General features: G+C 43.1%; 1 protein-coding gene across 1 annotated transcript; it reads right to left on the reverse strand.

The window, feature by feature from the left end:
- Window positions 1-4,954: 4,954 nt before the first annotated feature.
- Window positions 4,955-6,663, reverse strand: LOC123444432. Its single transcript, XM_045121136.1, has 2 exons — window positions 6,380-6,663; window positions 4,955-5,694 (listed from the first exon to the last, which is right to left on the reverse strand). The coding sequence occupies exons 1-2, from the start codon at window positions 6,517-6,519 to the stop codon at window positions 5,112-5,114; spliced, it is 723 nt and encodes a 240-aa protein (XP_044977071.1). The 5' UTR covers window positions 6,520-6,663; the 3' UTR covers window positions 4,955-5,111.
- Between the last annotated feature and the right edge of the window lie 2,675 nt (window positions 6,664-9,338).

Consider the following 9,338-nt stretch of genomic DNA (forward strand, 5'->3'; position numbering starts at 1 on the left):
CGGCACTAGCGAGCGGAACGGGCCAAAGCACTTCCGCCCGAGAGCGATACTATCTTGCACATAGTCGAGGTGAGCTAGATGATGACGATCTTGACTTCCTCAAGATGGACCACCTTTCTTCATTGCGTTGGCTGGATGAAGACTAGTTGATTGCTCCCACATACTCACTATGGATGAGCCACTCTTCAGCACATCTTCACAAGTCCATTGCCAGCACAATGGACGACAAGCTTCAAGCATGATTCTTCGTGATGCTCCATTTGAACTTGCACACCGAAATCTTGATGATGAACACCACTTGATGTCATCCTCCATAAGTTGTATGAGATCTTCCTCTTGATGCAAGCCCATGGAAACACACCTAACCACACATAAAACTCTCAGGAAGACCATGGGTTAGTACACAAAGCGTAATGGACAATGCTTACCATACCATGGGATCATTTGATCCCTCTTGGTACATCTTGCATGCTTTGTGTGTTGATCAACTTGATTCACTCTTTGACTTAGCCTTGAACAACCTTGTGCCTTTATGACCAATCTTTGGATAAAACCGTGAATGCCACCTTGGTCATCATATAAACTCCTTGAAACCAACATATGGACTTCAAGAAGTGCCTATGGACAAATCCTTTGAATATAACTCAAGGCAGCCATTAGTCCATACGGATTGTCATCAATTACCAAAACCACATATGGAGAAATATGCTCTAACAAGTGTTTTACCTTTGTATGCTTCAAAGCTTGTCAGAAGGGGTTCTTGGAGGTGTCTAGGCCATACTTGGCTGTAGATGCAACTGCATTGCATTGTAGGTTCAGGATCCAACTTGTAGCAGGATGTGCCCTGGATGCTCATAGCTAGTTATTACCTGTTGCATGTGGTGTTCTTGAAGGGGAGTCAACTGAGAGTTGGATTTTGTTTCTCAATAACCTGAAGGAAGCAATATGACATCCTCAAGGTTTAGTAATACATACTGATGCATGCAAAAGACTAGAGAGTGATGTTGATGATGTTTACCCTAGAGTGGAGTACAGAGAGTGCATGAGACATTTGGCAGAAAATTTCAGTAAGATATTCAAAGGAAAGTTTTATGATGACAATTTGTTGCCTTGCTCACTAACATACAACACCAAGAATCACAACTATCATCTGAACCAGCTGAAAAGTAGGCCCAAAGTAAATGATTATCTTGAGGAGCACCACAAAAAAAATCTAGGCTAGAGCTGCTTTCACTGAGTTGAGCAAAGTAGACTATGTTAACAACAATCTTGTTGAATCTTTCAACTCTAGAATCAAGAAATATGAAGGCCTAGACCTAGTGGACATGCTGGACAAGATCAGGTAGTATACTATGGAGAAGTTTGACTTAAGAGAAAGAATTTGTATTGACCATTTTATTGGGAACAATATTGTACCAGCAGTAACGAAGGCCTTAATAGAAAAAAAACTAAAGGTTTGGAAATGAGCATTGTTAGGAGAAGACCCACAGAGGTTGAGGTAGCTTCAACTCACACAGAGAAGAGAGAATGGATGTACCGTGTGGACGTGGAAAAATGGACTTGCAGTTGCAGACAATGCGAGGTCACTGGAAAGCCATGCATTCATGCCCTTTTCTTCATCACTTCTCTAAGAGGTGATGCTAATGAAATTGACAAATATGTCCATAAGTACTACTCTGTTGAGATGTTCAAAGATACTTATGCTAAAACTTACTAGCTTTGTAAGGCAAGTAGCAGTGGGACATAGTAGGCCATGGATTCAAATTGTGTGCTCCTGTTGAGAAGCAAGCACCGGGAAGGCCAAGAAAGCAAAGGAATAGAGCTATCAGTGAAGGAACATGCCTTGGGCCTAGGAAGAAGAAATGCAAGAGGTGTGGAAGACACCAAGCCAAGGGCTGCACACGATCTGTTGATCCAGCCTTTCGAGAAGAAGAACATGGGGGTGCACAAAATGCAGATGATCATCCTACAACTAATGAGCCACCAGTAGCAGAAGTGCAAGATGAGAATGGTGATGAGCCAATACCTGATGTTGTCCAGCAGCAAATGCCACCACCAAAGGAACCATCACATGGTGCTTCTACACAAGCAAGTGTTGAATTCCAAAATCCATTTCTCTTCATGCATACCTCACATTTTGTGACATGTTTGCAAACGTTTTAGCCCTAGGAAAAACTAGAAAAAAAAAGCAGCAGAAAGAGGAGCTTCTCCAAAGTGTGTGGAAGAGAAGACAGGTGCGGATTTGCAACCAACAAGTACATTCTGCTCAGTTGTTGCAAGCAGTGTTGATAGCAAGGTTGTTTCTCCTACAAATAAATCACAAGCACCATTTGAATCTCCACACACTGGCCCCAACCCAGCTAAGAACACTAGAAGAAAGCAAGGGAAGCTCCAAACCCAGCCAAGAACATCAGGAGCAAATAACTGAAGTTCTAGATGTTTAAATAGTGGGCCCTATTTGATTTGTGTTGAGTTTGTTGTTGAACTTCTGAGTGCTTTATGCACTTGGTGCTGTAGTATGTTCTGTTCTACACTTGATGTTGCTATGAACTTGGTGTTGTAGTATGCTCTATTATGCACTTGATGTTGCTACGAACTTTAATATTTGATCTTATTCAGTGTGTTGTCACATAAGATTTATTTGCCGTCGATACAGTCAAGTGCAAATAATAACAGCATCACATAAGATTTGTCATCGACACAGTCAAGTGCACATACCAGTACATCTACCATACCAATACAACTAATATAATATTTCCCACAAACAATAGTGCCCATAAGAGCATCATCTCATCTCTCTCTAAGTTTCTTCTTCAAAGCCATGTTCTTACTTGCCAGCTCCATGTTTTCCTTCTTCTAATGGTGCCATTTGATCCAGCTATCTTCAACCTATGCATGCAAATCTTCAAAAGCAAGGGCTAGACGCAGTGGAGGAGCTGGGTCAACCCAAACCACCCATTGACACTCTTCGGGTAACTAAACGCAAATCAAACAAACGATATTAGAAAGTAGACATAATCAAAAACTATATATGTCTGAAATTCAGAAAAACTTACATCTAATGGACAACCTAAAAAACAACGGCTAGTGCTAGCTTGACACTCTTCGGGTAACTAAACGCAAATCAAACAAACGATATTAGAAAGTAGACATAATCAAAAACTATATATGTCTGAAATTCAGAAAAACTTACATCTAATGGACAACCTAAAAAACAACGGCTAGTGCTAGCACCTCCCCATGATACACGGCGGCCAGGAACAAGGCCATGACTTGGACAGCGATGCTTTGACAAGAACTCCAATCCGTAATAGGAATCATCAGGAAGATAAAACTCCGAGGAATGATGCACAATCCCGACCCCATCGGCCTAAAACAAAAGGTCAAAAAATTCCCCCAAATGCCACAAACCCTAGAAAACTAGATTGAACGGGTGGGTGTGGAGGAGCATGAAATCCATCTCATTACTTACCTCTCCGGACGTTGGTGAGTCACACCGGGCATTTGGGTACCCTAACCCGCTATCCGAACCTGAACCGAACCGAATTACACGAATTGTCAGGTAATAGGAGTATCGGGTTAGGATTCGTTCTCATTTCTTCGCTATTCGGTTTTCGGGTTAAGGTTCGAGTTCTAGTACGAAAAACCTAAAACCTCATACTACCCAAATTATTCATGTTGTTATTACACTTACATGTTATCCATACTAACTAAAATACCCATACTATCCAAAAACACCCACACTATCAGGATTATTCATACCAAAAGTTGATGTGTGCTCCAAATATTTTGGGATTTTTGGGTACCAGAATAACCTGAACCCAATTTTTGGGTAATTTGAGTTCGGGTATATTTTTGGCAAAAAAAATCGGTTCCATTTTTGAGTACCCGAATTACCCATAATCCTAACTATCCGAACCGAAATAACCAAAATATCCGAACGCCCAGGCTGACCGGTGAGAAGTTGGACGAGCTCGAGCTCGCCATGCGCACCCTCTCCTTTCTCTCCCGCTTCCCGCTTCACCCTCCAATTTTTCTGCGCCTTCCAACCTCTGTTTTTCATGTGAGCTAGCTGAGGACGAAGGGGTACTAAGGGTTAGCAGCGATAAGGGCAAAAATGTCCAAAATCTAGAGACGTTAGCGGTCAAACAACACTGACTGGACAGAGCCGTGCCGGAAGGGCAAAAGCATAAGAAAACCAAAGTGAGTTGGGCAAGAACGAGTGTTTTCCGAAACTAGGGGCAAATCTGTCGAGGGGGACACAACTAAGGGTATAAAATCAATTTTCTCAATCATAATTTCCCAAATTATAACAACACATACTTATAACCAACAACACGTCATAAACAACACCACATTTAATAAACAACACCACTTTCTCATAAACAACATAATAAAGTTATAAACAACAACGCATAGTCATACATTTTAAGTTCACAAATTCACAACAAAGTGTAGACTGTAAAGATAATTTTAAGTTCACACAGATTTTATACTTGTACGCCCCTACCCAACGGGTTTTAGGTTTTTTTAATTTATATTCCCATGGGTAACCTTTAGTCTTGTCTCATACCCTTACCCTAATAGGGTTTTCTGCTGCAGGGTACATGGGTAATGGGTAGCTGTTGCCATCCCTAATCTGCACGTACGCAATTACTAGTTAGGGAAAGTCCACGAGAATGCCGGAGAGTGGCGCTGACCCAAGAAGCAGAACAAAAAGTACAGAAGGAACTAACCTCCTCGTAGAAAGCATAAAATAAAGCTAGAAGCAATTCCTACAAAAAAAACTAATGCGGAAAACTGAAAATTGTAATGTCCAATACAAAGACAGCAGGCAAAATTAGTGCCGATTTGCCAATTCCAGCATTCCCTGGCAAAACATATCACTGGTCGCAGCAAGCAAAGCTTGAAGCATTTGACTGCATATTCACAACAAGGATCATGGCAATCAGGGTTGTGTTTAAGTAGCTTGGATATGGAACTTCACCTCCTTGAGGTGTCAAGTCCATGAGCAATAGTAAATTCCAGTCATATATAATATAACCCAAGATGGCATATAACGCCAACGGCTATGTAATATACAGCATAAACCACCAGAAAGTGTCAGCATTTTATTCTTCGATGTGTGAAGCATGGTGAATGCAAATATACCATGTGCCATCTATCTTCTCGAAGACGTTGGTGGCAATTTGCTTCCCCCAAGATTTTCCTTTGGTCTTAACCAACTCCAAGCATGTAACATAACCAAGGTCACCACGCACATGAACCTCTATGTTCTTAAGCTCAATGTTTAGAGGGAACTCATAATCCGCGTTGCAAACCATCTCCCAGCTTTGCAAGACCACATCGTAACCGGATATCCGACCTGCCCCAGGATGGACAACATACACATAGTCTCCTTTAGCCCAGATAGAGTTCATTGCAGTAAAATCTCCATTCTTGAAAGCGTTGTAGAATCGTGTATTTGCTGCAAGGACGGAAGCTTCAGTATCCTCATGGAGGACGTGCAGATCATCCCGGATTTTGGCAGCACGGGCATAATCTTCTTCCCGGATAGCCCTGTCCAAATTACGCTGAAGGGTTTCTTCGTCAGCTAACTCGTCTTCAGTTTTTGGATAGCCATCAGCATCCCCACTTTTAACATGGCAAATTCTGGATCTGTTGAAGTTGGAGGCTGCAATTTGAACCCCTGCACTGAACGTGTAGCATTCTGAGAATAGCACATGGTTGTGTTTCTACTTAAATTCTATTGAGAATCATTATATCAGTCATGACATTTTCGGCAAGATTCAAATATCAGAAAATGGCTCATTCAGAATTACAGTTCCGAAGAATATTCTAACTTATGCAGAAAATTACTACTCTAATAAATACTCTGTAGTATCAGAAAAACACAAGTTGCACATTCTAGCCTTCTATGTTCATAAGTGGAGGTAGACATGATAGCAACTGATGTTATCTTCTACTCCCTCCGTCCCATAATATAAGAGCGTTGTTTACACTAGTGTCATCACACAAGCCTCTAATATACTTCAGAATAAGGTCACATTCATCTAACTGTTGTTAGGTCTTCTCTCCTCTGTAAGTTAGGCGAGCTATATAAGATCATATGAGACAGTGCTAATATGCCATCACACAAGCGGATATTTGTACCTACACAATCCAATTCCATAGCTGCATGCTTGTGCCAAGAACTCACATCTGACAGATGCCCCCCAGAACTGCTGAAACATGGAAGGGGGCGCCCGACGGTGCGAGAACCGGAAAGAAAAAAAATCCCAACCAAACCGAGTGATTCGTGCAAGACCCAGGTAATATTGCGTTGGTTTATGCATGCAGACCAAGAAATCGAGAGCAGTTGCCAAGAAAGGGGCCTCACAAGATTCTCTCCGCACTGAGTCGTCGGATGCAGAGGCGCGCCGGGCCGGGGTTGTGATTATCGGTGAAGAACGCAGCTACCCTGAGCCGCGCACTCGCGGACGGCCGCGAGATGGCGCTCGCAGCCTGCGCCGCCGACATCGCCGGGAAATAAGTCGTCGCAGCCGCGCAGGCAGGCTATCCTCCGGCTGCTCGTGTTTATCTTTGACTCCCCTCTCTCGCCTCTCTGCTCGTTGCTAGTTTAGGAAAATTATGAAGTCGTCCCTGTGGGTATGTATGTAGTTTTGCACGTTCCAGCGAAGCATGTGTGAAAGGAGTTTGTACTTTTGCACCTTCCAGCGAAGCATATGTTTTTTTTTTTTTTTTGCGGGGAAAGCATATGTTGTTTTGCACGTTCCAGCCTGACCTGAGAGCAACTACGACACGGTGGTCCAAACCGGCATCCATTTTATTACTCCCTCCGTTCCTAAATAAAAGTCTTTATAGAAATTTCACTAGTAGACTATATATAAGTGTATATAGACATACTTTAAAGTGTAGATTCATTCATTTTGCTTCGTATGTAGACTCCTAGTAAAATCTCTTAAAAAACTTATACTCCATCGGTCCTAAAATTATTGTCTTAGGTTTATTTAGAAATGAATGTATCTAAATACTAAAACATGACTAGATACATTCATATGTAGACAAATGTAAGACAAGAATTTTAAGACGGAGGGAGTATTTAGGAACGGAGGGAGTAGTTTTTTGGCCGCTTGTATCGTTTATCCATTTGTCTGTGTTCGGTTTTTAATTTGGGGCCCTGTTTCTTTAAAATGTCCCAGGACTTTTTTTAGTCCCAATTAAAAAGTCTCTAGTCCCTACCCGTTTTATTTTCAAGGACTAAACATGGACTAGAAGTCATTAAATGACATGCAAAGACCATGTTACCCCTAGTAATATACTAGAAGTTATTAAATGACATGCTAAAAGTAGGGGCATTGTTGGAAAAAGTGCCAAAAAAGTCTCAAAAAGTCCCTCCTATAGGGACTTCTTCTTTAGTCTCAAATACCTCATTTTAGTCTCTAAAAGTCCCTCCTGCTTTTTTCACATGGGACTAAAAGGGACTTTTTCTAGTCCCTACACCAAAAAGTCCTTGAAAAGAAACACCCCCTCGGTCGATCGAAGCATCCAATAAAGACAACCCGATTTGTGAGTGTGTTTGTCTCAGGTGTTTCATCAGACCTTGTGCGCGAACACATGTGGGAGTGAGACGTGCTCTAAGGACAGCGCGGGCTACACAAGAAGCGCCACCCGAGGTCCGTCCTCGTCGAGTTCACGTGCATGCACACCGTCGACGAGCTCCTCGGCACCCGTCACGCCTACAACTGCTCCCTCAAGGAGGATGTCGTGTACGGCGTCAAGGACCTGTTGGTCGGGCTCGCCAAGGAGAGGCTACGACGCTCACTGGTCGAGCACGACAAGGCAAGCAGCATGGCACGGCAGCGTGAACGCAGCCAGGGCAAGCGCGATGACGCGGCAGGGGCGACCTCGGCAAGGGCAAGCGCGGTGGCACGTCATGACCAGGAGAGTGTAGCAGGGCAAGCGACGTAGCGCGGTGGCACGACGCGGCAGTGAGAGCTCGTCTAGGGCAAGCGTGACGCGCTACGCGGCAAGGAGGGCGCAGCGGCGCGACGTGACAGGGCGAGTTCGTCTAAGGCAAGTGTGGCGGCATGGCGCGGCAGGGAGAGCTCGGCCAAGGCAAGTGCGGGGGGGGGGGGGGGGCAAGCGGCACGACGTCGCATGGTGAGCACGACGGCATGGCGCGGCACGGCAGGGACGTGACAGGGCAAGCGTTGCGACGTTGTAGCACCTGCATCATGATATGATGTCATAGGGAGGAGAGAGAGAAAACCGTGTGAGTAAATGGCAGGTGGGTCTCTCGAGGCACACAACAAACATGAGCAGACGAAGAAGGCACAAAAAATGTTTATTTTTTATCCGCCTCAGATGCAAATATGATTCAAATTTAGGACGAAATGAATTTAAGCAGACACAAAACGAAGACAAAATAAAAATGCGTATGTGCCCATGGGCTATGATTTTTATGTGTGGACTCAAAAGGTGTTGGTGTTGCTCTGACTGATTTCAGCTTAATGTCCTTTTTTAACAAAAGCAGTTGAATTTTTTTTGCGAGGAAGGAGTTTGGACTGAGGTGTGGGAGTTGGCTAAGTGAAAAGAACTCATCTTATGTGGACTTAATTCCTTCCAATGGAGAAAAATGAGTTTAACTGCAAGTGAAAAAGATTGCATATGACACAACAATATTTTTGTAGATATGGAAGTTATAGACATAGAAGAATCTTTGTGAATTTTTGGAGAATCTTAGGAGCAAAGGAAATATGGGTTCCTTTGAAATGGTGGAATTATAGTTTTAGTGGTAAAACTCCAAGAGAAATATTTCTAGCGGCATGGATGGCTTGAGAAGAACCTGTGGGTGAGGAAAGGTATTGCCATGTGACCATCAACATGTACCCAAATTATAGAAAAAGAATATCATAATATCAAAGGAAAAAAAGACAGGAGTACAATCCTGCGAATTCGATGGCATGTCTAGAGTGTTGCCACGTTCTGATTTCTTCAACGATAATGATTTCGTTTTTGGTGAGCCACCATGAAATTCGGTAAGCTCTCCAAGTAGGCTTCGGCCCCGCTTTTTAGATAAAGCAAAGAAATCTGCAAAGCTCCATATCAGCAATGGAGGCGCATTGAGCTCGGGGTGGAGGAGATTTGTCATTTTTTTGTGGATGTTGTGATGGTATCAGAGATAAATGAAGGGCGTTGGTGACAAGCTCGGAGGTTTCTTTGGTCTTGTTTATAATCTTACTTCTTGGCTGATGTTCCTCTGGGCAAAGGCTAACGTTTTGTTACGTATTTAGTTTTGTCAAGTCAGTTTGTACGTGGCTTGTACTATGAACATT

This window comes from Hordeum vulgare, chromosome 3H (assembly GCF_904849725.1).
Source record: "Hordeum vulgare subsp. vulgare chromosome 3H, MorexV3_pseudomolecules_assembly, whole genome shotgun sequence".
NCBI lineage: Eukaryota > Viridiplantae > Streptophyta > Magnoliopsida > Poales > Poaceae > Hordeum > Hordeum vulgare.

What these genes read in the sequence shown, in the direction of transcription:
- LOC123444432 (XM_045121136.1), bottom strand. Translation starts at nt 6,519, where the DNA reads ATGTCGGCGGCGCAGGCTGCGAGCGCCATCTCGCGGCCGTCCGCGAGT. An exon ending in CTCAGTGCGGAGAGAATCTT is followed by an intron (nt 5,695 to 6,379) that starts GTGAGGCCCCTT and finishes CTACACGTTCAG; the next exon opens with TGCAGGGGTTCAAATTGCAG.